The sequence below is a fragment of the Nelusetta ayraudi genome, unplaced genomic scaffold, assembly GCF_046127955.1.
Source record: "Nelusetta ayraudi isolate G7.1 ecotype Tasmania unplaced genomic scaffold, CSIRO-AGI_Nayr_v1 ptg000002l, whole genome shotgun sequence".
NCBI classification, from domain to species: Eukaryota; Metazoa; Chordata; class Actinopteri; order Tetraodontiformes; family Monacanthidae; genus Nelusetta; species Nelusetta ayraudi.
The window spans coordinates 4,962,406-4,990,121 of record NW_027466052.1 but is presented as its reverse complement, the minus strand read 5'-3'; the positions used below and the strand labels follow the sequence as shown (position 1 = coordinate 4,990,121).

At 46.8% G+C, this 27,716-nt stretch overlaps 1 protein-coding gene across 12 annotated transcripts in view; it reads right to left on the bottom strand.

Moving 5' to 3' along the window:
- The window catches only part of myo9aa (myosin IXAa), an 85,077-nt gene that overhangs the window by 23,215 nt on the left and 34,146 nt on the right, over window positions 1–27,716 (bottom strand). For 6 of the 12 annotated variants that reach the window (XM_076018867.1, XM_076018887.1, XM_076018940.1 and 3 more), the window contains exons 3-16: window positions 18,721–18,815; window positions 18,501–18,563; window positions 17,327–17,426; window positions 15,639–15,692; window positions 13,306–13,403; window positions 13,067–13,193; window positions 12,884–12,973; window positions 10,421–10,537; window positions 10,150–10,284; window positions 4,618–4,739; window positions 3,814–3,955; window positions 2,845–3,040; window positions 1,414–1,533; window positions 242–286 (exon numbers count right to left, since the gene is read on the bottom strand). In XM_076018867.1, coding sequence (XP_075874982.1) covers window positions 242–286; window positions 1,414–1,533; window positions 2,845–3,040; window positions 3,814–3,955; window positions 4,618–4,739; window positions 10,150–10,284; window positions 10,421–10,537; window positions 12,884–12,973; window positions 13,067–13,193; window positions 13,306–13,403; window positions 15,639–15,692; window positions 17,327–17,426; window positions 18,501–18,563; window positions 18,721–18,815 — 1,504 coding nt within the window. The remainder of the gene's footprint in view (window positions 1–241; window positions 287–1,413; window positions 1,534–2,844; window positions 3,041–3,813; window positions 3,956–4,617; window positions 4,740–10,149; window positions 10,285–10,420; window positions 10,538–12,883; window positions 12,974–13,066; window positions 13,194–13,305; window positions 13,404–15,638; window positions 15,693–17,326; window positions 17,427–18,500; window positions 18,564–18,720; window positions 18,816–27,716) is intronic. The other 6 variants (XM_076018949.1, XM_076018903.1, XM_076018958.1 and 3 more) reach the window with 3 other exon arrangements.

Below are 27,716 nucleotides of genomic sequence, written 5' to 3'. Positions count from 1 at the left end.
CTGTGGGATTAATGATCTCAGGTTAGTGACAGTTTGAGTGTGAGGTTATTCAACGAGTGATGACTTTTGGTTTTAACATTTCACTGCCGCTCATGTTTAACTAAGCAGGGGGGGGGGGGGCCCATAAAGTTGAAGCGTTACACTCTAAAACCTGCAGAGGGCGGCAGTGAGTAAAGGGAGCTGTCTAAAGTGTGTGTTAGCCTGAAACTGCGTGAGGGATCGCATTCAAATACGAAAATACCGTTTCCATTATCACCACTCTGTGCACTTTCACTCCCATCTGGCGCTGCACAAAAAAACAAAACAAAAAAAACAAAGAAAAAAAACTAAACAATGTTGCACATCATGAAATGTTTGCTGGGACACGTTGATATTATTATCTCTGTGCGTGAGTGAGTTTGTGATTTCCCCATCACCTTCCCATCCATTGGCATTCAGTCCTCTACCACCTCACGTGTGCAGTAAGTGATTAGAGACACGCTACCACAGCCACCGATCAGCCAGACGAGGACACGGAGGGGGTGAGTGGAAGACAACTGAGCTACAATGCAGCAGCATGCACAGTTTTGTTAGCGAGGGAGGATCATGACAGAAGCCGGTGAATGGCGTGCGAGACGAGACAAGGAACAAACGCATGCAGGTGCACCAGGGACAGCGAGGAGGGAGGACAGAGGGGGGGCGGAGACCAATCAGCGTCTTGCACAAGGTTTAAGGTCGAGGAGCGGATACACTGTGCCATTAAAATGAAAGGTCCCATATTACAGCCAGTGTCAGATCTTTCTATCTGTTTATAGTCTGGCAGAAAGCAGGACGATGAGCCCTCTGTTTACAGCCTTCTGCTAAAACTTCAATATGTTTTGAAGGGGATTAATAACAAGGCTATTTTTCCCCAGAGGGCGCAGGCAGATTGAGGGGTGTGGTCACCAGCCTGGAGCGTAATCATGAGATACCTGTGGTCAAAAAATTGTGCAGAGCCACCTCAGCTGCAGCTGAAAAAATGTGAAAACTGCAAATTTAGCCCTCTGTTTACAGCCTCTTTAAAAAAAAAAAAAAAAAAAAAAAAAATCCCTGTTTAAAAATGATGCTCTGTTGGAGCTTCCCCATGACTGGAAGATAACAAAAACAAGGAAGACAACCATTGGCAGTAAGTGTTTAGTTTGGCAGCTGTCAGTGCCCTTTATGACATCACAAAACACCAGCTTCCAGAACTGAGTGCTTTATCAAACACTTTCTGAAACATGAAGCAAATATAGTTGAACATGTGGGAATGTTGAGGGGAGCTCACTGACAGCCACATTAATTTCTGCGCATGGGACCTTTAAAAAAATGCTTTTGTCGCTGTTGGTCAGCCCCGCCCCTTTCTGCTTCCCCGTGTCGCGGAGTGGCTTGTTAATGTTGTGCAGGCAGCCTTACTGTGCTTCTCCTCTTTGCACCTCTGCAGGATCTCTAAGCTTCTCTGATGCACAGGGTGCTGCAGAAAGCTAAAACTATCCACACTTTTCAAAACTGCACAGGCAGCAGCGTCATCATGCCCTTGGAGAAGCAAAACACATAGAGAGAAACCAATGGAAAGGGAGAAGGGAGGGGGGCAGGGGAAGAGAAACACAGGGGAAAAATAGAGACAAGGAGAGAGACAAACAGGGGACAGAAAGAGAGAGAAACGACAGATTAGATGGCAAAGGAGAGGAGATGAAGAGATGCAGTCATCTACCTGTGCAAGACTCCTGGAAAAATGGCTGACATTTACAAACTGTAGTCGAACTGTGGCAGCGGGTGGATGTTTGTCTCTCTGCTTCTGTGTTTGGACTCCAAAGAAACTCTCAGGCAGCGGGAATTTCTGACACTCGCAGGTTCCGTCGCACGCGGTGAGGTTCTTTCAACGTTTAACTTTTACAACGTTTAAGGTGCAAAAAAAACAAAAAAACTAAACGGGAAACACCACGCAGAGATTGTTTAACCTGCCACGGAAGATGGAGCGCTCTTTAAATACTGTGTATCCATGTGGTCATGAGCCAATAGGATGTGATTGGAAAGGTGAGAAAGATTGGTCATAATGTGACCATTCTGCTAGAACTGTAGCTAAACTAATCTCTGAAGGCTCGTAGCCACTTCCTGGATGTCTTAAGTTGCTTTCTGCTTGTGTCACAACTGGAGGGAGATGCTGATTGGTCATGGAGCCCTCAGATTGATCAATATTGTATTTCATTCGCAGGATGAGAGAAGTTTGACAACAAGGATCTTGGCCGTCCAGCTGCCGTGCAGGGTTTTACAGTGATCTTGTTTTGATGGAATTTCTTTTCTAAAACATGTTAAAGGGGAGAGGCACAAAATGTGCTTTTACGTGTAGCTTCTAAAGAGCAGGAGGGACGGAGAGGCGACGCTGGAAGGTCCCCTGATGGCTAAAAAACAAACAAACAAAAAAAAACAAAAACACAAAGTTCTAAGTTCTAGAAACTTCTAGAGCAAAGATCTACTGGAGAAGAAGGTGAAGCTGAGAGGAACAGGGAGCCACTGTAGATAAACAGCAGCACTACTGGCACTACGCACACATGCTACACAACACTGACTACTGACATGGCAGCGATGACGCAAGATGATGACTGGAGGAGGACCAATCGGGACTGCATGATGTGTGAGCGTGGAGGAAAAAACTAAAAACTGCAATCCTCGTCAACACATTCCGCTTCACAAAAACTAATTCAGTCATCATGGTTTTTGTTTTCTTTTTCCCTTTCGCGGATCCCTCAGTGCTGCTTCTGATTAAAACCCTGATCACGAAATACGGCTGGATTCCACGACGCAGCCGCCACCGATCCGTCCCGACTTTTTCCTCTGCGAGCTCACCGGTCTTCTTCTGCCTGTGTCTCCTCCCGGCCTCCCTGAAGGCCACCAGGGCCCTGAAGTAGGCGCGCAGCACCGACCAGCGGAAGGTGGCAGTCGGGTCGATGCCCATCAGGCCGCAGACAAAGGCGTTCTTGCTGCTCTTCAGCAGCGCCACGATGTCCGGCCGCATGTGGTCCGTGTTCTTCTCCCTAAAGTCCTGCATGTGGGAACCGGAGACACGTCCATGTTAGCGTCTTCCGCAGCGTCTTCTCGCACATGAGTTTAATCGGAAATAAATAGTCCTCTGAGTGGATCAGTTTCTTTAGAACTTTTACAGCTGTTAAAAAGAGGACACAGTTACAACTAAATGATTTTTTTCATCTAAATTCAGGCCCATTAGTTTCCCATCAACCATATTTGTGTAGTTTAAAGGAGAATTACACTGCGCAGGATTCTTCAACTTTGAGTACAAACAGCTGGCGTTCATGGCCATAACTGAAAATATAACAAGATTGCGTAAACCTGTGATGTTCCCTGTGATGTCACGTGAGGATTTGAGAGTTCAATATAGAAGAAGAGACATTAACAGGCCTCGTCGCTGCAGGGCAGCAGCACACGGAGGTGTTTCGTCACTTTATGAAGCCGATCTGAGCGAGTAGAGACTGAAATCTGACATTTCTCTGACAATATTATGCATCATGAGAATGCATGTTTCTGTCTTCTGCTGCAAAATGTGAAATAATAGAGCTAAAAGTATGTCATGGAAAACCCCCTTTGTGATGACATAGAGGTGAACGATATCTGTCCTTCTTGAAACATGTTCGAGCGTGATGTTTTCTGGAGATGTGCCTCATTTTGAGGCTAATCGTCTGAAAAACTCTCAAACACGGGAACTACAAAGCGGCTGACAGTCCCTCCGTGCTTTGCTGCACTTCCTTTTCCCCGGCTGTCCGGTCAACGAGTGTGAGTGGCGGTGCAGCCGGCTCTGACCTTGACGCCGTACTTGACTTTGCCGGCGTAGTGTCGGATGATGAAGGCCGGCTCCATGACGGCGGGGAACTCGATGTAGCTGTTGGCTTCGTGCTGCCGCTTGAACTTGTCCAGCAGAGTCTGGTTGTTGGCCTGGGGGAAACTGGAATAAAAAAAAAAAGAAAAGGACCAGAGCAATGAATGAAGGACACATGTTGCCGACGCTGAGACATAACAACCGACGGTGACGCTGCGGCTCAACATTTAACTCTTGAAAATGAACCTGACCAGAGCTGATCACTATTCAGATTTTCTTCCCGCGCTACGAACACAAACAGATATTCTGTCCTGCAGAAAATCAGCGTTGTTCAAAAAAGTAGGCAAGAGCTCTGAAACATACAGTTCCAGGACTGTTAAACTAGAGGAATCCAAACTGGAAAAGTAAAGCAGGAAGTGCTGAAATCATCTGACCTCACTCAACTAGCACGTCTCTTTTTCACATTTGTAAATCTTGTACTCGAAAGATTTACTGAGAGGAAATACTTGATACCTGACACAACCTGGCGAAGCAGCGAGCCGAGCAGATTCAACATTTTCTTTTTCTTTTTTAGCCAAACCTTTGAAAGAGCGAGGAGAGGACTGATTGTGGCGAGCCCTGTGTGACTGTTTCACTGCAATCAAATTCACATTGATCGCCTCAATGGTAAAAAAAAACAAGCAGTGAGCTGCTTCTCACTCATCCCCAACCACTGTGTGCAGGAGAGTCAGGGGGGGTAAAGGAAGCGTTTGGAGCGCTGGAGGTGGCAAACGGGTGCAGAGACTCACTTGGACTCCTCGTCCAGCAGGTGGAAGAGCGCGGTGGGCTTCTTGCTGATCAGGTTGATGCAGCCGGTGTTGTCGATGTAGTCGATGTTGTGCCAGCTGATGCCCTCGGCCCTGTACTCCTCCTGCACAGAAAGAAAACAGACATACAGTCAGTCAACACTGCAAAACGGATGAAAAAATACATACACTCATGTGAGTCTCCAGCCTGTGAGCGAACTCAACAACAAAAAAAGTCCATCAAGAAATCAACCCCTCGTGACATCACAAAGGGCACCAACACCTCCCCCGGGGCTAGAAACAACCCCTCTTGGCCAGATGTTGCTTTTGTCGCCGTTCCACACATATGACAGCTCGAACAAAGCACCAGAAAAGCATCATCTCCGGAGCCTCGATGATAATTCATCGTGTGCAGCTGCCTCGCTCGAGTCCGAGACCGCAAATAAAAGCTCTGAAAAGATTTACAATAGGGGACCTTTCACACGCCGCCTTCGTTTCTGCGCCGCACTCAAAACAAAAAAGCTCTTTTGGCTCGCGGCTCTCCATCACAGCGCCGCCGCATTGAATGAAAGAGCCGACGCAGTTTTGTCGCGCTCTCTGCGACACGCATAAAAGCAGCAGCGGATGTATATGTATTTTTTTTTTTTTTTTTTAAGACAAACAGCACGCATGGCACCCACATCTCCTGAATAATGAGGTGAGTCATCAACAGGAGCCCTTCATGCTGCTGGTGCGCCTGCTCCCATGCGGACCCGCTGCCCTCCCTCTTCACAGGCCGGCCAGCGCCGCTTTTAATAATGACAAAAGCATTCAGAGCATTTATCCATCTTCCTCCCACACACACGTCGTGTCCCAGTGTCCCTGGGAAATAGATTCCACCCACAAGACACTTAATCCTGGAGGAAGTTTGAAAAAAAAAAAAAAAAACTGGAGCGTCTCATTTTGTTCTTTGTTTTCTTCCCCTCTTTTTTTTTTCTCCAAAGGGAAAAATAATTACGACCGCTCTCCCCGACATTTGTGACATTATGGTCGGCCGATTCTTGGAAGAAAACAACAAAACAAAAACAAACAACACGTTACCCACATTTGATTCAGATTAGAGTGGAGTCCTGGATCTGCACCATGTGGAGTGTGTCTTCAGACCATTGTTAAATTAAATATGATTTGGTTTTAGTCAAAGTCTTTTGACTAAAATGTCATTTAGTTTTAGTCATAATTTAATTATCTAGATTGTTTTAGTTGTAGTCTAGTTTAAATTGACGAAATATCATAATCATTTTAGACGACTAAAATTACAGTAGATTTAGTCGATTCCTGATATCTTGGTGCCACAGTTCTCACAAAGTGTTTTATTTTCTTTCATATCAAATGTGAAGTGCGTCCAAATGCCGTGTCGCCTCTTTCTCCACGGTGTTGACATTTGGTCTCAAACTAGTCAGTCCCAGATAATCTGTGTGTACGTACTACCTGACTTCCCGACCTCGTTGCTCTGATTGGTTTTCTTCCCAACTCCTCCCGCCACTTTCCAAATCGTCCTTTCCTTCCACAAACGAAATGAGCTCTGATTGGCTCTCGTCTCTGGCAGACCTTTTTGTCTTGTTTTTACTCGAAAATAACAAAAATGTTGACGAAGAGGTATGTATACATCTCGTCATCCTCTTAGTCCTTTTAATTTTAATTTAGTCATCGTCTTGTTTTAGTCAGAAAAAAAGGTCGTTGACGTTAACTATGAAAGTTTTTCGTCCACAAAATGAACACTGCTTCAGACAGAACCAGCAGGAAGAATTAGCCGCCAGTCATGTCCAAAACAGAGCAGACAGGAAGGGGAAAGGTACACAACAGTTGATTTATCCATCTCTTCATTTTTATCTTTTTACCTGCAAATCACATTTTTCTTCAGTCTAGCTAGCTAGCAATCTCTGAATCTGCTCCTGGAAACTCGGCGGTTCCACCAACTTTTGTACAAACTCCATAACAGGCAGTGATTATGTTTTATTTATTGAAAAAAATAACTAAAAAACAACAACTCTAGGAGCTTAAAACGAAGTAAACATCTGTTTCTTGCATCCGTCGTCTGACTCAGCGCTGACGAATCTCTCAACGTTAAGCCGCACACTGGCTGGCGGGGGGAGAAGAAAAAATCCCACCAAACTGTGAAGTGACTCTAATCCAAGAACGAGCCTGTAATGCACTTTAGAAAAATTCCGTTTGCGCATTCATACGGCCGCCGACTCAATCCTCCGCAGTCACTAAGCCGACGGGGCTTTTGTGGAGGTTTTGCATCAGGTTGCACGAAAGCGGCGCTGGATCCCGTCGCCGAGCCTTTCAAATCTCCTTCCGACATGCGCCGAGAGTGATTCACCCTCGCGCTGGCTCCACGGCCGGGCCAGGAAAACCTCAGCACGTGCGCGATGAGCTCAGCCCCTCCGAGGATTGTTTTCCTACCAATTTGCACTCGGTGTTCGTGTCGGTTCAGGCAAAACCACAGCGTGTAAATATTGTCAGAACACTGCGGCTGGTACAAACCCGGCCCAAGAAAAAAAAGGTTTATTATTAGTGTTAGTGATGAAAATAAACAACAGCGGCTTTTTTCTCCCCTTCCCGCGTTCATTTCAGAATGATCAGAGTGAAATTTTCATCCGACTGCAATTTAGCGCCACCTATATTTTGTGGTGAGGTGGTTGGCACCTCGCAGCCAGAAAGTTGTGGGTTTGATTCCCATGTGTCCTTGTGTGTGCAAGTTCTGCGGGTTCTCTCCAGATTCTCCGGTTTCCTCCCACCGAGCTGATTGGTCGGCGAGAATGCGCTCGCTCGTTTGCCCAATCACAATCCGGGCTTTGCCTCAACTTTCTAAGAATTTTTACGAGCTCTTCAGCCGATGACTCATGAGATAAGTGGAATGCATTAAAAGCTCACAGACAAAAAGCGACACTATTAAATTACCAGCAGGTTTGGAAAAACAGGGCCAAGTGGGACTGTGTTCCAAAGATCTTCATCAATTATTCAGGGGGGGGGAATTCTGCACTGCTGAATCTGCATTCTTTTGGATACAAACCTGCGTTTGTGTCAAGAGTAGATTATATTCTGTGATATAATCGGTGTTTGAACAGAGTGGGGAAGAAAAATAGAAGAAGTCACCCTGCCCAAGGCCTCTGAGGCGAAAGGGTTTCAAAACCCTAAACGCTGCGGCAGAGTGACTCATTGGTGGACGGAAGGGTGGAAAGCTTGCTGCGGATGTAACAGTAGAGGAGGGCGTGAAGGTGGAGCTTCAGCGGGAATGTGACACTGCTCCCGGTCAGTCAGACGGACGTACTGGGGCTGAGTCACTCTCTCAGGCTTTTAGACCTCCTCAGCGGCCAATATTGACGTTTACAACCTCCCTCAAGAAAAGTGCTTAACTCCTCAAAACCATCCCCACGGTTATAAAGTGCACTGTTTGGTAGGTGGAAATATCAGGAAATCAATAAAGCACATGTAGTGTTATGCGAAAATTGTGGACGGTCACGTGATCTACATCTCTACAGACAGACCGTCAACAAACGCATCATGCAACTGTGGAGAGTCCAACCGGACGACTACACCTGCCTTGAAGCAGAGATGGTCTCGTCTGGAGTGCCTGGTTCAATCTTTCCTCGTGCCTTAACAACAAGGCAGATGATCTGTGACGATCAGATCTGTAACGGCCAAGTTAGCCGCGCTGCTGCGCCGCTCTTCCTCTTGGCACGGCGTTTTCTACAACTCTTGCAAAAGCCAAAACACGTCCAGCCAGAAATGCTCCTGCTCTACGTCCGTCGCGTGGCGTTGTCACTACATCTCGGCAAGACCGGCGTGGCCGGACGTCAGAGCAGGAACGCCAGCGAGCCGGCTGCCGCGCAAGGCTGAAGAGTTACATTTGCTTTTCCGACAGAGCGGTTGTTTAATTTTTGTCTCAAAACTTTGCTCCGGACCGTGCGTGAACTCTTTCTGTCGCACCGTCCTGAAAAGCGTCCAAAGCACACATCACACTGGAGCAGCATTACAGAGAAAACATAAATTAACACGGCGCAGCGCAATCGCAAAGGAAATGACTCCATCAGAGTTTTGGACGGTTCCCTGGTAGGCCTTGTTTCTTCCGTGCGCGTTTCATTGCCGCCACCGGGCAGGCGTTCTGGTTGAGAATCAACTATTTCGCAACCAAAACAGGAAGTAGGGTGTTTTCCCTGCTCGCCATATCCACAGGTAACAGTGTGGACGGTGGAACAAAGACGGAAAAACAACCCCGCTGACAGCCGAGAACATGGGTGCGATTGGGCTGATCTGACACTTTTTCATTGAAAACCAGCAAAAGGGGAATTTAAATTCTGCAGAGAATAAAAATGGAGCTGAGGGGGAAAAAAACGGTGTCACAACTTTAGGGAGGGGTGGAAAAAAAAGACTCGCAAAGACCACAAAACAAGGTATTAAATTACCACGACTGAAGTTTTTGACAGTTTAGCTCCAGGCTGCTTCTATCACAAGCATCAGTAAGTCAGCGTGCACTGCAGCAACACAGGAAGAGCTGTAATTAGAGCAAACAAGCGCTGGAAGTACTCGAGTGAGCAGGGAAATCCGAAAAAAAAACTAACATACCTACAACAAAAAAAAAACACTGAACGAAGAAGAAGACTTGAGTTTTGTTTGAGTTTGTTTATGATAACACATTCATTTTAACGTTATGAAACATTTCTAATATAAAAAGAAAAAACGGCTAAAAAAAATGGAACTTCAAAATTCCACCTGACAGATTTTCACCAAAAACAAAAGCAGCCTCCGATGGAGTCGCTGCAAATGTTGCTGATGGACTACATGTTTGTTTTTTCCAAGCTCTGCAAACTTGGTTCAATTACTACCATAATTCATGGGCTCATGCAAAGAAGACGAAGAAGAAAAGAGAAAAACACCCATAAAGGTTTTTAATAATTGATCTGACGCATTGATTCAGCCTCTGAAAGCCTCATGTTTGAAACAAACCAAACAAGTCTTTCAGGCACCGCAGACGTAGCATCAATCTTAAAAACAATAATAAAAAATGCAAGCCTGGACATATTTATGACAGCGAGATAAGACGCAGTGGAGCACTAAAGAGGACGGCTCGCCGCAATGCACGGCGTCGGGGTAGAAAAAAGCCCCTCCGACCGGCGCGAGTCGGGACGTGCTGGAGGCTCAGTCAACGTCAAGGTAAACATCCGTTTTTCACCGAGGGCCAAATCTGGCCAATCAGGACGCGGAGAATCACCCTGAAGGCTCCTTCTGAAGAGCCGGTGGAGTCACGTGACCACCAGGCTCTCTGCTGACCCTGCTGTATTAAAAGCCCTCCGTTGTTTTCAGCTCTTCTTGCAGACCTACGGATATTTTTACGCTGCCACACCGTTCGCGGGAAGCAGTTTGAACATTTCTGCCCCTTGTGGCCGAGATCAGACATGACAGGTTAAAAAAAAAATGAAGAAGAAGGGAAAGAAAAAGCAAATGAACCAGGACGTCACTTTCAGGCCAGCGTGGAAGTAAAACACGTCTCACCTGCTCGAGCTTGAAGATGTGCTGGTTGAAGTAGTGCTGGAGACGCTCGTTGGCGAAGTTGATGCAGAACTGCTCGAAGCTGTTGTTCTCGTAGTCCTCGAAGCCGAAGATGTCCAGCACCCCGATGGACAGGATCTGACGGGGGAGGAGGGATGATTTTTAACAACAGTGTCTTGAGCCTGAAGGGGAAGCTTCAGCAGAAGAAGAAGAAGAGGAGGAAGAGGAGGAGGAGGAGGAGGAGGAGGAGGAGGCGGCGGCGGCTGGACGCTACCTTGGTGGTCTCCATGAGGTCCTTGATGTTGAGAAGAGCGTGGTTGATCCTGAAGACGATCCAGTCGAACAGAGCGCTGTACAGGGACTTGGCCATGGAGTCTCGCACTGTTCCGGCCTGAGGAGAACACACACACACACACACACACACACACACACACACACACACACACACACATACATACACATACATACACATACATACACATACATACACATACATACATACACACACACACACACACACACACACACACACACACACACACACACACACACATTGCGTTTTGTTACCCAACAAAACAAGGCTCCTGAACAAGATTCACCACAGCTGCCCCATGTTTGAATTTCAGTTCTAAAATACTGTTGCCTGTGTAAAGCTGCTTATTAAATGTGAAGAGCGACACACGCTATTTTTATGAGCAATAGTGTCAGTCTTTTCAGTAAAACATTAGCTGAATTATCAAAGTTTTTAATGTTGGCTTTTCTTTATCAATTTTTAATTTTATAATAAAATTAATTTCTTCTATTCCTATTTTTTTTATTATCTTTTTTACACAAACAATGTTCTTGATGTATATCGTTGCTAAACGCTGATACTGGGAAGTCCCTCACTGCTGCCCCGGCTGGAAAGATCTGACCTTGATGCAGCTTCCTCTCAAACAAAACAAACCATGAAGTGTCTCCTTACGGAAAAAATGCATCTGCTCGCTAATAATTTACCCACATTTTTTCCCTCAGCACAACCAGATATGTTATCCGGCATGTTCGCACCGCCACCTAATGAGCCATGAGCTTTTCATTATTTCGAGGAAAAGGAGGGTTTTTCTCCCCCCCCCCCCCAACATCTGGAGGGAAACGGATTGACGGAAAAAAAAAAATGTTGGAAACGTATCGCAGGGCCCACGCTGATTTCTTTGAGGTTTGAAAGCGTGTGATTGGGTTTGACAGGCAATGAGACTGTTGTGACTGCGGGAGAAATATTTACTCTGGGACCACCCAGCACGCTAGCAAAACAATCACTGTTTATTATTCATATCAAACACTCCTATATAACTCACTGGCCGGCGAGGGTTTATTGACTTGTGGTAATTGTGTTACACACCAGCGTCCACAAAGGGAGTGTTTTTTTTGTTGTTGTTTTTTTGTGGTGAAATGGGGGGGGGGGAGGGGGGAACTGTCTCTGTGTGTAGATATTCTTTTTAGTTATTATTATATTATATTACATATTTCTTTAGTTTATTACATAACAATAAAACAGTACAGCACTAAGGCTCGTTTGTCGATTCACTTAAGAGATTGATGCACTCAGGCCGTGAGGCCACTCCTCCCTCTCAGGCGGCTCTCTCCTTCAGACCGTGACCCGTGTTTGTTTTCACACCGGGACTCCCAGTAAAAACTGCAGAGGGACATGAGATCCTCTCTGCAGAGACCGAGAGACTCGGCGGATGTGTGTTTGTATGTTGTTGGTTCGGGTTGTTTTTTTCTTTGCTCATGAGCGACAGAAGAAGAGAAAAAAAAGAGAGAGTGACAGAGAGGGAGAGAGAGAGTGGAGGGGGAGAAGCAGGAGGGAAATCCGGGACCTGCGCTGCCCTGTAAACACGCTCGGGTCAAACTGGAGACAATCCTGCTTCAGCGTAATTGATTTGGCACGATGCCCTCGGTGGCACAATTTATAACTAAACAATGTGCTGAACCGAGAACCCACGTAGGCGTGTTGCTGAGTCTGGCCCTCGTAACTCGTAAGTTTTTGGAGAGACTTTTGGCTGAAACAGGCTAAGATCACAGATCGCCAAGGTTGAATGAATAAGTGTGGAAGTGCAGTGAAGTGTGTTCACACAGGAGGATTTGAACATGTAGCGCACCGTTCACTGTTGGGTAATATTACAGCAGGCTAAAGTCACAGTTAGCTAACATCACAGGGGGCTTATCTCATTGCTAGTTGTGATAACATGGCTAGGAACACATTTCAAAACCCATATATTTTTTATTGAATTTCTGTTCCGACATCATTTTTTTTGTGTTTTTTTTTCTTTACAATTAATTCATAGCTAAACTTTTCTGAAGATTCGTATCAATCTAAACTCTGTGGAAATTGGTGGAGCAAAATATTTCGTATAGTCTGATCCTACGAGTACAATAATCCATTTCTATGACTCTATGAGAAATAAATCATTCAGGTGAGAAGAGATTCTCGGGTTGCAACAACAGCAAGACAAACTGAAAACTGACACTGTGAGACGCATCTCAATGAGTTAATAGGCATTATCAAAAGCAGCCTGTGAGGTTGCACAGTTTAACCAGGCAGGATTTCAATCTGATGTGAATAAACATTCCTCCAACCTAGATGAACCAAATTTAGATGCTGATTTGACAGAAAAATGTCAGGATGGTGACGACGAGTGGACATCACATGACAAATTCTCCAGGTGTGGCACTGAACACCTGAGAATAGCAGAATTACCTCGGACAGTTTGTAAGGAACAATGAGCTTCTCCCCGACCGTCACCGTCTTCCGTGTGGTCAGGGCTTCGAACAGCATCTCCTCTTTGACCTGGGCGCGGAGTTGAGGGGGATGAAATAAAATCAATCACAGCAATCCCTGATTATGACCGGACTGGCTGCTGGACCTCCGTCGTGGCCGTACCTCCAGCAGCTCCGAGACCACCGGCAGCACCTCGGGGTTGCAGATGTCGATGGAGTCGTCCCTGTAGGTCTTCCTCTTGTAGCGGATGTTGCCCAGGTGAAGGATGGCCGACAGCAGGCAGAAGATCCTACGTGTCGAGCGGAAGGAAATCACGCACCATCACTCTGAAGCATTCTGGAAGCATCATCATCATCATCATCATCATCATCGTCGTCATCATCATCATCTTTTCCACTCACTGCTTGCGAGTGGAAGGCAGGAATCCCACCATCTCCATGGCCAGCTGAAGCCTCTCAAAGTCATGCTTCAGGTCCTCTCCTTCCACCGTGAAGCAGTCCTGCCAGGAGACAGCGGCGCACAGTCAGTCAGCGATGGCAAAAGCACCAGCCGGGTGGCCAGAAAGGGAAGTGAACGCGTGCACGTTGCTGCTACTCCTGCTAAATGCTGGTGGACGCGAGGACGCTTAGACACGGCTTTAAAGTTGTTCCTTCTTTTCTTTGCAGCAGAGTGGCGGGAAGTGCGCATGTGTGTCATAATACCAAAAAGCAGTCCAGCTGCTTTCTGGTAGCTGGACTGCTACCAAAACTGCTTGTTTTATCTTGGTATACAGATAAAACAAGCTAATTGTGAAAAGCTAAATCAATGCTTAAGGCATCTCAGGTTTGTTTGTACTCATTTGACGAGGACGACAGCGAAGGCTTGCAGCATCACGCTCATCACGTCCGTATTTTTGCACATATTCCAAAGTTTACGAACATGGCAAAGGCAGCAGACACTTCCAAAAACCATCAGGGGTGGCAGCGTTGAGCATCGTAGCTCATTGTAAAAGACACAACATTTAGAGGCGATATTGTGCCAACTGGTGAGCAATAATAAACATAAACTGGTCCCACGGTGGCAGTAGGAGTGTAGTGTTGTTTTATTGTTTCATTTTATTGTTATTTAATTGTTACTGGAGGCGGCATGAATGAGCCTTTGGATTTGAAGTCGTGACGATGCGAGGGCTGGGATCCAATGTCAAAAAAATGAAAAATAAAATAAAAATTGTCCCGGGATCGGTTTGTTTACGGGGACAGGAAGCACTACTCACTCATCTGGAACACATGCTTTGATAAAAGCAAGAACACACACACACACACAGGAGGCTGGTACTTCTCGCCAACGAGCCGCCATCGTGCCGCCTCCTCCACGGTGAGGAAACTCAAAACTCAACAGAACCTTTCTGGTTCTCTCTCTCTCTCTCTCTCTCTCTCTCTCTCTCTCTCTCTCTCTCTCTCTCTCTCTCTCTCTCTCTCTCTCTCTCTCTCTCTCTCTCTCTCTCTCTCCACATCTACGTCCAGTGGAAACAATCAGTCAGGGCTGTAAAAACTGTGCGAGTGGTCCAGATGTGACCATTTAAAAGACGTCGCTTGTAAATCTCCTTTTCCTCGAGCACTTGTAACAATGTTTTTCTTGCTTTGGTGAAGAAAATTAAGGAACGTCTCTAATTAGGGCGCGTTAATGAGGCTGCAGTCGCCGCAAATGTAAAGTGTTTTTACTCACGAATGTCACATAACTTCACATAAATCAAACCGTAAGCATTTTAAAAAAAAAAGAAAGAAAATACAACCAACCTACAGGTCACAATTGTTTTTTTTGTTGTTGCTGACATTCAAATAGATTTCTGCTCGAATCCCCTTTCAGCCCAAAAACTAGCTTCTAAAAGCCGAAGCTGAGGATTTCAACCCATCAACCGGCTGTTTTAGATGTTTTTCCCTTTCAATTCTTCAGGTACTTGGAATTCAGCCTGTGATGACAATCTGGACTATCACATCAGCCAAACAGCAGCTGAGCTCCCATCAGACTTCAAGTGTACACGAAGCAAACCGTTGACAGTCTGGCAGGAAAGTTCAAAACGTGAGTGTCGTGTATCCACGAAGTGATTCGGCCCCAATAGATGAGGCTACGTAAAGCAAAGTAACGTCGGGAATTAATTCCAAAGGTTAGAATCGATTTCAAGGAACGTCTGAGCGTCTGGCTGTGGTGTCGGCGTGAAAGGAAGAAAAAACCATCTGTATCTGCAGCCCCTTGTCACGGCTTTACACTTGTGCTTGTGACAACAATAGCCGTGTGTAACTGCATCAGCGCAGCTCGAATCGGCACCAAGGCACATGTTCACTCAACGCTGCTGGCGTGTCCTCGATTAAATCCTCTTGTTTCCTCACACACGCTTACCAGCAGCGTTTGAAAGTTGTCTTTGGTACCTTTTATGTTTCTTTTCTGCCTGTTTGACCATATTTTGGACTTAGAGATGTTACTTCTTCGAGTCGCTGCCACAGGCAGAGAAGCGGAAAGAGAAAGAAGAGAAAAAGAAGAAGAAGAAGAAGAAGAAGAAGGAGAAGAAGAAGCACAACCCAAAGCAAAGCAGGAAATATCTGAAAGGCATCCAGATGCCCAGAGTTAGTGGAGCACGACGAGGAAGAGTAGGAGGAGGAGGCGGCGTGAGGCAGCAGCTGCTGTGTGTGAATCTACTGGTTAGCCCCTCCCACCAGACACACACACACAAACACGCAGAGCGAGCAGAGATACTGACCGGCTCACTGTCACAGTAACCGTCCCAGTGCGGCTGGCGAGTCGACTTTGTCATCTGGAAACGTTAAGGCAGAGTTTAAGAGGTGTGGGAGGAGGGGGGGGTCGGAGAAGGAGGTGGAAAGAAGAGGGGGGTGGTGGGCGGGGTTAGACGGCAGCATTCCAAGTGACAACAAACACACTCAAACGTGGATGCAGATTTGACGTGCAGCAAAATAATAAATGAAAATGACAGCAACAACGAAAAGTTTTGACATGCAAGGATGCGGGACGGAAGGTGAGGCGGAGGTCAAAGGTCACCTGCGGCGCCCGGCAATCGTGATTCACGACTGGCCTGCGCTTTTCAAACCACAACGCCATAACGAGGCGTTTTCCAGCAGGAAATCACTGATTTCTGCCGGACTTACTGCAAAACTGTTCCTGCTCTGCGCGACGCTGCAGCGACACGCAGAGCAGGAACTGATCCGACGTTCCTCACAACTCGGGAACATCAGAATCCAGTTAAGCGCCAACCGCACCATTCTTTGCCTACTGATACGATTTGGACGTAGGAGAAGCTGGGAAACGGGTGAATGTGACGGGAGAAATGAGTGGAAAAGATCTTTTTTAAACGTCACGTTCATGCTAGCATTCGGAATTCACGTTCGTGCGAGGGAAGCAGCGAGCGGAGGAGACTTTCAGCGGGAGGACGAGGTGCGAGCGTGAGCAGCAACATGTGGGGAGCGCGCGTGAGCGTGGGCTCGTCGGTGGCCGAGAGGAATGGGAGGAATTCACTGCTCGCTCCTGTGTGCGCAGTGGGGCACGGAGAGTGGGAGGGAGGGAGAGAGGGAGGAGACGTAGCAGCTCGCTAATTAGCCCGGGGGGGGGTCGGCCTTTGCGTCAACCTCAGGCTACCTTCAAGAGCATCTTCTGGTTTTGCGCAAAACAAAAATAGATAAAAGAAAAGAATTCGCTGAATCCAAAGTGGAGTAGATATGCAAAAAAGTGCTGATGTCTGAATATCGGCGCAACTTTTTTCTAAACAGTGATTTGCAATTGTTTGTCATTTCTGCACCAGGAATTTAGCATTTCATTCCTCTGGAGTGGAGAGGAAGAAAATAACATGGTGGCAGGAACAGTTGGAGGTGGGGGAGGGTGGTGGTGTTGGTGTTGGGAGGGGGGGGGGGTGAGAAGGGTCCTAAAACTTCTGCGCTAAGACACGCACTTTTGATAGGAAATAGTAAAATACTCCAAAGTGTGATTTTGTTTTCCATTTTCTTTTTGCACAAACAAAGCAATACGTTTCAATTGGTTTGTCACATTTACCATTTTCAGCAATTTCATTTTGTCTGCGTCAGTGGTGGTGCAGCGGTGAGGAAGTCCGTGCACACGTGCACACGTGTCATACACAGACCTGAACATTTGTGTGTCTGAGCTAAACTACGCGAGCGGGCACAAGAAGTCAGAGCGAGTCTGCAGCGCCAGAGACTCAAACAGGTGCCGAAAGCCAAAACCAGTGGAATGCGTTTCCTCTTTGGTCCTGGTTTTTCCTCTCTTTCCTGTTCGCAGACACTCACACACACATGACCGGTCGCTGACGCTGGTGCAGACTCACCCAGACACGCAAAAAAACACAACGCGGTCCACACATCAAAGCAAACAACAACAATGACAACAAACACTTTAGGACCGGTCCTGGTCAGTTGTTCCCACCTGACTGAGGTAATGATATTCTTCAGGCTTCTTGAGGTGAAAAGCTCTCCTCTCTTCTTCACTCGCTCCTGCCAGCAGGTAGTAAAACACATGGTAGTTCCTAAAGAGAGAGGGGAAAACAGCTCAGTTTAGGGCAGGGCTGGATAGGCTGGCCTCTCGGAGTGGAAGGACACACTTTAAAAAGTAAAGTAGAAAATTAGTAGTTGACAGCTAGAACTAAAAAGCAATAAATCTAGAGACAAAGATTTGGACATGACAAATGTTTTCTCATCCTCTTTAGTATCTTAGAACTTCAGAATGACATCATGTTGTGCATTAGCCAATCGTAAATTTACACCGTCAAACAACACAGTATGAGTAGCAAGGGTATCAGCATGCTAACCGACTATGCTAATGACACCTTACAATCGCAAGTTTTATCATTCATAAATCATGCTGTATGTGACTGGTTTCATGCGGATAATAAATGGTAAGTAGCTGTTAGCCATTTGCACCGGCTAGTTTAGCAGATAGCTAATCTGCAGTTTGTATTATCGAACAAGTTAGCATTCAGGCTGCTAAAGAGGCATCACTTTCCAAATACTTAGCCGGAACACTGAATCATGCTAGCCTGCAGCTAAACAACACTTTGATAAGATACAGTGATTCTTCACGCTCTTCTCTCATGAAACTTCTTTCAATTGTCCTGAGGTACACTCTGTGCCACTGCTTCAAAGCAGCTTCCTTTCATCCAATCTGCGAGCACAGCTAACGCTGGTCATAGTGAGGGCCTCTGCATCTTTATCTGAAAGACTGCGTCCAGTTTTTCTCTGATTGCTTCAAGTTGTAAACATGAAGGTCAGAGATCAAAAGTGTGCAGCAGGTGAGAGACCAAGGTCCTGGAGGAAAGAGACACACATTTTTATGGACCTGCGGTCAGCAGTCCATCTCCATCAGAGTGTCAAACCCCACTTTATGTCCTGCGTGACAGCAAAGTCATAGAGGTGCTAAGGTCAAGCTGCGAAATACACTTGACCTTTACTTGCCAGTTACACTTGTCTGTGTGTTGTTGACAAGTTTTAAAGGGCAGTGGCGTGATTTTTTATATTTACAGGCGCCAGGAGCTGCAGAATTTGTCAAAGTAATGCAGAGGTTAAGTAACAGTAATCATCAGATCATCATCAGACGTGCTCACCGCTCGTTGTGCTCCTGATAGACCAACCTCGACTTCTCCAGGAGATATTTTTCCACATACGCTCTGAAAGAAAAAAGAACAACGGGATTTTTTTGGGTTGTTTTTTTTTTTTTTTGGTTTGTTTGCCCCCCTACCCTCCAATTGGTACTATCAATTCAACCAAATGGAACAAAAAACATTTGTTCCATTTGAACAAGGCCTCCTGGTTCCAAGTCTTTACCCCCGGACAGTGCCGCTCTCCTGGTAGTTGACCTGGATGAATTTCCCGAAGCGGCTGGAGTTGTTGTTGTGGGCCGTCTTTGCATTGCCGAACGCCTGGAGGAGGAAGACGAGACAGAGAGAGAGAGAGAGACAGACATGGTGGTGAGACAAAAAAAAAAATCATAACCTTGCACACTGGAATGGGCACGTACAAGATGGACTTGGATTTATGGGTCAAGCACACACAGACGTTGGCTTCTTTCCAAACATTGTCTTTAAAACAGTGTCAGGCCAACGTGGTGAAAGCTTTCCCTCCTTTTAAACACAGTGTCAAACGGCGCCGAGACGGATTCGGAACGCTTTAAAGATCTATTTAAGTTGGAGGTGGGATAAATTGCCAAAGTGAGCATGAAGTGTCTGAGAGGCCTGGTGGAAAACAACAAGGGGATGGATGGAGGAAAAGAGAAGGAAAAAAGAAAAGAAACACAGAGTGTGCTGGGAGAGTAATGGGATCCATGTGGCCATGTGGAACATGTGTAGTGGCTGCACTTTAATAAGGCGCTCCAGTACTTCCCCTCGCCGCTCTGTTTATGTTGTACGGCTGCCTGGAGGGGGAAGTCGCTTTTTTTTTCTCTCGTTTTTTTTTTTGTTGTCGTTTTATTTATTTTTTTCTGCTTCTATATAAACCCTGCAGTTATTTGTAGCTCCGCCACAAGCAAACAAATTCCTCAGTGAATCAGCGAGCCCCCATGCCTGCGGAGCAGGAACATACCACTGGCCCGCCCGCTCCCCCTTCGGTCGCGGCCAAACGCGCAAGGACTGGCGCGGGAAACGGCTAATGCCGAGCTAAAGGGGCTAGCGCCTCTGCAGCTAAAGTTAGCGGGACACGCTCATTGTGGATGCGACGCTTTTGTACCATGTTTGCTTTGTGTTACGGCGAAACTTTCTAGAAAGCAATGTGACAAATGGACTGTATGAAAAAAATTAAATAAAATTGCAGATGGTTTTCAATTCCAACCACAAACAATAGTTGATAAAGTCAGCCTGCAAGTTTGCAATGCTGTTATATGGGAACACCAATTAGAGGAAATCGGCAGTCATGTGACTCATTTCACAGGTGAACCTTGACTGGCAAACCATTCTATATTGTCATTATAATAACATTCTATGATAATGTTATAATGAAATATGACACATTCTGGAACTGGAACAGTGACGTTCCAGGGCGTCTTTTCTTTTTTTCTATTCGGCCGCTTGACATTGGGCAGGGAGCGTCGTGCCGGCAGGAAGCAGGATGTGGAGCGAGTGAAATATTCCGGATGGGGGTTCATTTATGTCTCGTGTATCCCGACACCTGGCCTGTGTGAGACAAGGCAGAGTGGAGTGTTTGGAGAGTGTTTTTTTTTTTTTTTTTTACAGCCGAGGTGGGGCGGGGCAGCAGGGTTGATGTTTTCCAACAACAGGACAGAAGACGCGGTCGGCGTCGTAAATTCCCACCGTCGCGAAACAACACGCAAATACACAATAGGCTCCTCCGGCGGCTACTCGCAGTGGCACTGCACGCGCTCGCCTCACGGCGTGCGAAAACAGACCGTCGGCAGTCGGCGCGAGGATCACGTGACGTTTGCGGTCCTCCACGGAAATTAGGTTTTGACAGCAGGAGAGAGTTTCTTGCTTAGAGTTCCTGCAACTGTCGCTGTGAGTCGTGAACTAAACCGAAATTCTTCCCTCCATCGGAACGTTGGAACCTTCCGTCAGTCCTGCATGTATCCGAGGAACCATTCCATTTATTTTTAGATTGTTGGCCACTTTTTAGTAGCAGGTCGTTCCTACTGAGTGGGAACTGATTGAGGATCATGTGATGTGTGCAAACGGCGATTTAGCCATGCCAGCTACATACATACATATATATACACATAAATATAAATATAAATATATATATATATATGTGTGTGTGTATATATATATTTGCACAGAAAGATTCTGATGGATGCGTTCACATGAAAAGTACAAACTAATAACAAATAATAAAAATCCCTTTGAGTGTGTGTGTGTGTGTGTGTATGTGTTGTGTGTGCACTTCCTTGCTGAATTCACTGGCGAGTTAGTTCCCCCAGCCAGTTCCAAGACGATAAATGCCAGGAGAACCACTTCCATTCTGTCTGGAGGTTCGTGCCTTTTGCCTGTTATGTTGGTTTGTTTGTTTGTTTGTTCCATTTTCTTTGCTAAATTGCTGGAAGATGTTCTGGTGAAAGGAAGCTGGTCCCGATGCTGAAGCCGACGGGACCGCTAGAATCCCAGGAGGCCTCCGGCTGGATTCTCAGTGAGCCTCATCACAAGGCGGGACGGCCGCGGCCCAAACTGTTTGCACAGGCCCGTTCGCACCACTTTGTGCTATTATTCTTGGCTAGGCAGTGCAGACTGAACCCATGCGGGGCTTGAGATGGTGCCAGTGTGCTCTGGGTGTTAAGTGTCGGCACTCCGGCTCGGTCAAAGTTGTTCGGAGGAGCGCAGGCGGATAGGATGGCAGAGGACGGACAGACGGACGGACGGACGGGGAAACTCTGTCCTTATTTGGTCCTTGAGTTGTGATACAAGTGGTGCAAAAAGGTCAAACATGGTGAAATAATCTTCAACAGTTCCATATTTTCTCTCCTTAGACTTGTTAGGAACTCTGGCAAGGTGAACTTTGGGGCCTCCTGGACAGGAAGTACACTTCATTTTAATACCCAAACAGGAAAAGTCCCTCTCATCCTATTAGCTCCTTGTATGTTTACTGTATGTTAAAGCAAACACATTATATCACACTGTGTTACCCCAGTCGTCTCTGTGCATCGGCTTTGGATGGCGACGGGCCAAAATAACCACAACCTTAATCATTTCAAACATTTTGAGACACACACATACACACAAACCCTGGAAATTGAATCAAGGCATCAAGCTGCTCTCTGCTTTGTTTACCAGATTGTGTAAGGATTTCAGCACTTCAGAGCAAAAATTCAAAGAATTTTTCAGTTTTGCTCGTCATCCGCCATTATTTACTTTCACGTGGACTTGATTGAGAGACTAGAACAAAGAGGCCTGCAACTGTGACACAGTGATCTTTCTGTCCAGCCAACCAATCAGAGGTGGATGTCAAGAGGTCTTCTTCTACCATTCAGGACAGGCAATGCAGAACTTTTATTTCTTTGCCAGTCAGGACTCAACTGAACTGGCCTGTTACTGGCTGTGCTGCTCAGTGGATTATTCCCTGTCAGAATAATTTATTGTATTATCATCTTCCAGATGTTTTATTTTGAAAAACGACCTGGTTCTCATCCAGTACTTGCCTACTGCCACATGATGAATAAAATAATAATACACCACAAGCTGGACTGAGCTGTCAGAGACAACTACTCTGCTGTTGTATCATCTTCCATGAAAGCTTCGTCCATCTGTTGGAGCAAAAACGAATCGGATTTGAAAGAGGCAATGGGAAGGAAAGGAGTCAAGCCAAGTCAACAACAAAAAAAAAACAGACAAAACTGCCCAAAAAGAGGATGTTCCTCCTCAAGGAAATCCATTTAAGCTGCTTCATTCTGATAATTAGCTCAGATTCGATTAGTGCTACTGTCTGTGTGTAGGTTAATTAGCTCTTTGCCCGTTTTGTCTTTGAGTCACTGATCCTGACAAGGATGAGGAGGAGAGAAAGAGGAGTGAAGAAGAAGAAGAAGAAGAAGAAGAAGAAGAAGAAGAAGAAGAAGAAGAAGAAGAAGAAGAAGAATGGATGGGAAGGTCACATGGGCTCCATGAATAAAAGGATCACACAGGGATCATCTCCCAGTGACTCATTAATTGCTTCAGGGTTATAAATGAATCGGCACGCGGCGTCCTGCCCCCGAGGTCATGTGACACCCCCCCTCCCCCGCAGCGGTCCCACACTGGACAGACACAGAGACGCTTTGTCCAAATTTTCAAAGTCACTCCGGTGAAATGGGCCGTGAGATGAAAACCGCATTCTTCTTCTTCTTCTGCTGCCTTCAGGACGGTGCCGCCAAGGCCCGAGGCTCGCTGGTCATGTGACCCGGCTGAGCCGCTGACTCACCTCTGGCTGGATGTGGGTGTGCAAACAGGATGTCAACAATGGAGTGAAACGGTGAGTCACCCCAGCCCGGCGTGCATCACTGTTATATCACCACCGCGGCACGTGTGTGTGTGTGTGTGTGTGTGTGTGTGTGTGTGTGTGTGTGTGTGTGTGTGTGTGTGTGCGCGCGATAATGTTCTCCAGAGTCCTCCTGTGATGCCTCAGCTCAGGTCACACTGCTCAGACTTTCGTCATCCAAAAACTCCAGCTTCTTTATTGCGAGGTCATCATGCTGCGTGACGGTGCGGCCACTCGTGTTTCTCCGGGATCGGCAATCTTCAACGTTTGACAACATCCGATGATGGGTGTGTGTGTGTGTGTGTGTGTGTGTGTGTGTGTGTGTGTGTGTGTGTCCGCATGAGTGAAGTCAAAGAGATGGAACAGTTCAACGCAATTATGAGCAGTAATTATGATTTGACAAAAAACGAAGAAAAATAAAGCTTGGGGGCCTTTTGATCAGTGCAAACTATTGAAACATCCCTCAGGTTGTGTGTGTGTGTGTGTGTGTGTGTGTGTGTGTGTGTGTGTGTGTGTGTGTGTGTGTGTGTTACAAAGCCCTCTCAGACAGAAACCAAAGCTTTTAAGTCGGCCCCAGAAATTAGCCCAGCTGCTCCGTGAACTGTGGTCCTGCGCAGGAATCCAGGGGGAAGACAGAGCGTCTCCCCCGGCCATGTTTGAAAAGCGAGGCCATATTAGCCCAGGGAAATTGTTGGGATAGAGCAATGACAACAAACTACAGTCGGATGTAACTGTAGCTGGAGGAATCTCTTTCCCAGGCGGCGGCCTGGAGATGAGGAGGAGATTCACGGGAACTCGGCGGGGAAGTCGCAGCGGTCGAGGGCTTCTGGGCCGCAGTGTTTTTTTCCCAGGAGCTCAGACAGAAGCTTTGCTTGTTAGCGCCGAGCTAGCGCCGGGCTTCGGCGAGGAATTTGCGCGCCTGCGGGAAGAGATTTCCGCCGACGGACGCAGCAAACTGGGAGCCGAGTGGGATCTCTCACGTCTCCAATGCCGGCTAGCCCAGTTAGTTTGTGTTCTTATTTCTCCGGCCTGGATCCGTGAACCATTAAATCACACAAAAAACACTGTGGATCTAGAGGAAGCAGCACATTTAGCCCTCTGTTTGCAGCCTGCTGCTAAAAACGTTTTTTTTTTTTTTTTTTTAATAGCTAATGCTAAAAGTCCACTGCTAAAAGTGACATTCAGTTGGACTGAGTGACGCCACAAACTTGCCGCGGTTGCAGTTGCTAGCTGTGCCCTTAGTGACATCACTAAGGGAACTACTACTATGACAGTTTCCGTGAGCAAAGAGCTTTCTCCGTGTGTTCTTTTTCTCATCTCTTTTAGATTAAATTCGAATTATTGCAAAAACACAACTTTTTAACTTCCGTAGCTCGACCGGATCCCCGGTTGTGAGAGACTTTTTCAAATTATCCCAGCAGCAGCCACTCGGCGTGGTCCAAGTCCACTTGCAGTGAAGCCCTGAGTGTGTATCGAGTGTGCGGTCAGCTCTCTGACCGACTCTGGCTTCTGAACCTTGCTCTGTTTGTGTTTTTCTCCCCGTCTCCCCTCTCACACAGTATGGAAACCAGTGGACCACAGCCACAGGCAGAACCGACCACGGCGTTCCAGGATGGCGAGCCAAGAGAGAGAGAGAGAGAGAGAGAGAGAGAGAGAGAGGGAGAGAGAGAGAGAGAGAGAGAGAGTGAACAGCGAGCAGCATGCAGCTTGAAATACACTGGAATGACTCCTGTGATGGAGACTAAAAAATGTGTTTCCTGTTTGATTTACAGCCTGTGATTATCAGGACGGGCGGGTGCTGGTGGTGGTGGTGCTGGTGGGTGGAGGGGGGGGGGACTGTCAGCGGTGCTGTCGCAAAGGAATATTTCCTCCCGGAGCTACCATGAGTCAACAGGCAATAATCTTTCTAGAAACCAAAGTTAAATAAATGGGTGAAAACAACAACATTTTTCTAGGTTCTCTCAGTTTCCGGTTTGAAATAGACATGGAATTAACATAATTTTACTATTTTTTGGTGGTTGGTCATCTGCAAGGGAACTCCAGAATCAGATTTTTGTACCCTGTGATGCCGGGCGGTCGTGTGTGAACTCATTTCTTACGGAAAAAGACGCAAGACGGACGCCTCCTTGTTGCTGTTAGCGTCGTTGGCTAATACCGGCTCGCAAGAAAAGTAAAGAAAACTACTTGTGCAAGTAAAAGACCAATTAGACGTCGATAAACACAATAAAGACGACAGGTGGCGAAACAAACCATCCATAACTTTAGATAAACTGTCGAGAAGACTTCCGAGTGAACATTCCGAACCGTCAGGGCTCATTTGCGATGATGTGGCAGGACAGGAATTCAGAGTGATGATGTGACGCCTCGTGATGAAGAAAATCACTTTAACCATCTGCACAAAGTCGCTCATGACATCGGGGAATTAAAAAGCACAATAAATGCAATATCTACATAGATCAGCGTTTTTCAACTCGGGGGGCCGCGACCCACTGTTTTGATTTGGTCGTGGATTCGAGTGCTGTGGAATAAATAATACATAAAATCATGACTTCATGATAAAGAAAAAAAATGTCTCCACCAGTTGAGAACCACTGATGTAGAGCGATGTTGAAGAAAAAAAAAAAAAAAAAAGTAACACTCGAGCATCAAATAACATTTTTTAAATCGAATATAACACAAACAGAAAGCCATGAAAATAGTGCTGAGGTTCCGTCAGCGAGACGGCAGGTCTGCTCGCTCTTACAAAGGCGTCGGACCTCATTCCTCGCGGTCTGCACGCGGCCGCGGGACTCAGTCGCGCCAGGTGACTTTTTGGTAACAGAGCCGCTCTCTGCTGAAGCCGCCACAGCTGCCTGGCAGGATTTATTTCAAACATTGCCAAGATGCCTTTGACGCAATGTCATTTCTCGCACAGTGTCTGCACTGTTCTCCCCCTCGTCCGCTTCATTACGCCCGATCTTCCTGCTCCGGCAATTTGAAGGGGAGTAAAAAAAAAAAAAAAAAACTAAGAAGAAAAAAAAATACGAGGCCCAACAGGCCGAACTTCTGACCCTGGAGTTACGTAAGAGGGCTGCGGTCTAAAATGTGGGTTAATGTGGTCCGAAAAAGAAGCGGCGACCGGAAGAAATCATCCCCTCGCAGCTTATAAAGGAGCAGGAGGTGTGGATGGGAAGCAGGGAGATGAGTGACGGGGATCCAGCTTTCCTCCGCAGATCATCCCAGGATCAGAGGGTGGGAGGTACGAGTGATGGCGAAATTAAAGAAACAGTCGATCAGAGCAGCTCTGAATGTGAAATCCTACAAGAAGAAGGAGGAGGAGGACGAGGAGGGGAAGCTAGCGACTGAACAGCAACGCTTTTTTTTTTTTCAACATGATCGGGTTCGTCCACACTGCTCCAAGATAATTGTCTCGCCTCAAACAAAAGCCCTGTCTGGGCTCTCGACCACATGGATAAACTAGCAAATGGTCAAATCATCAACTGATCAAACTGCTAAAAACTGAGTTCATGAGGACAAAAAAAAAAATGATTATCAAGTTCACATCCCCTGACAGCGTGCATCGTATTACTGGCACTGTCAGGTGGGCTGTCTTAATTCATTGGTGGTGCAAGATGGCAGCTAAGCTCTATGCATATTATTTTATATATGAGAACAGTTCCAAGGGCAGGAAAACCAAATTATTTTCATTGTACTGTGACTACACTTGTATTAATGTATTCGTGGGCTGCATGTTAAGCTTTTACCAATATAAACATCATCAATCGAGACACACTGGACCTTTAAAGTCACGACCTGTTTCACACTGAAGACAACGTTTTGACAGCGAAACACCACGAGGTGGAAAACAGCCGCTTTGGCAACTCACACCGAGACACTTTTTCTGCTCTCTTTTCAAGACGTGGAGCAACTCAACTGGCCTTTCAGGATAAATGGAGCGGGCTGAAGTGAACTCAAACTGAACTGGTGGCACCACTCGTGACTCACCAGGGCCCAACCCATCCCGAGCACGGAGACACTCTGGTCCCCGGCGAGAGGAAGGGAGGGAGGGAGAGAGGGAGAGGAAGAGAGAGTGGGAGGAAGGGGGGAAGAGAGGGAGAGAGAGAGGGGGAGGGAGGGAAAGAGAGGGGGAGGGAGGGAGGGAGAGAGAGGAAGAGAGAGTGTGGGAGGAAGGGGGGAAGAGAGGGAGCGAGAGAGAGGGAGGGAGGGAGGGAAAGAGAGAGGGGGAGGGAAAGAGAGGGGGAGGGAGGGAGAGGGAGAGAGAGTGTGGGAGGAAGGGGGGAAGACAGGGAGGGAGAGAGAGAGGGGGAGGGAGGGAGGCGTTGCCGTCTCTGTCGGACGCAGTGTAAAATAAATAAGCAGCCGGCCTCCAGGGTCCATGTTGCCTCACCTGGGCGGGCACACACACACACACACACACACACACACACACACACACACACACACACACACACACACACACAGCTTGAAGCGCTGCCAGCTCTCTGCAGCGCTGCAGACGCGGGCGTGGCCTCTTTCATCATCAAATGATCCCAAATTAGATGCTAATAAATAGAGGCGGATGAATTACGGCACACTGAGGCGTGACAGGCGCTCCGTCACCGTGCACGGCATGCCGAGGGATAGAATGGAACGAACCCACATTGTCACACGAGAAAGACGGACGCGTTGCTTTTTCTGCAACGTGAAGACTTGAAGAAGAAAAAAGGGCTAAATAAATAAATAAATCCAAGTTTTGCTTCACGGCCAGAATTCTGCGCTGTACTTCTCATAAAAACTATTATAACCAAGGGAGGGTTCCCACCCCCCCTCCCCCCCTCCGCTCCCCTGTGTCTATTTTGAATGAAGCAGCGACTGTCTGGTGCTAAAGCAGATTT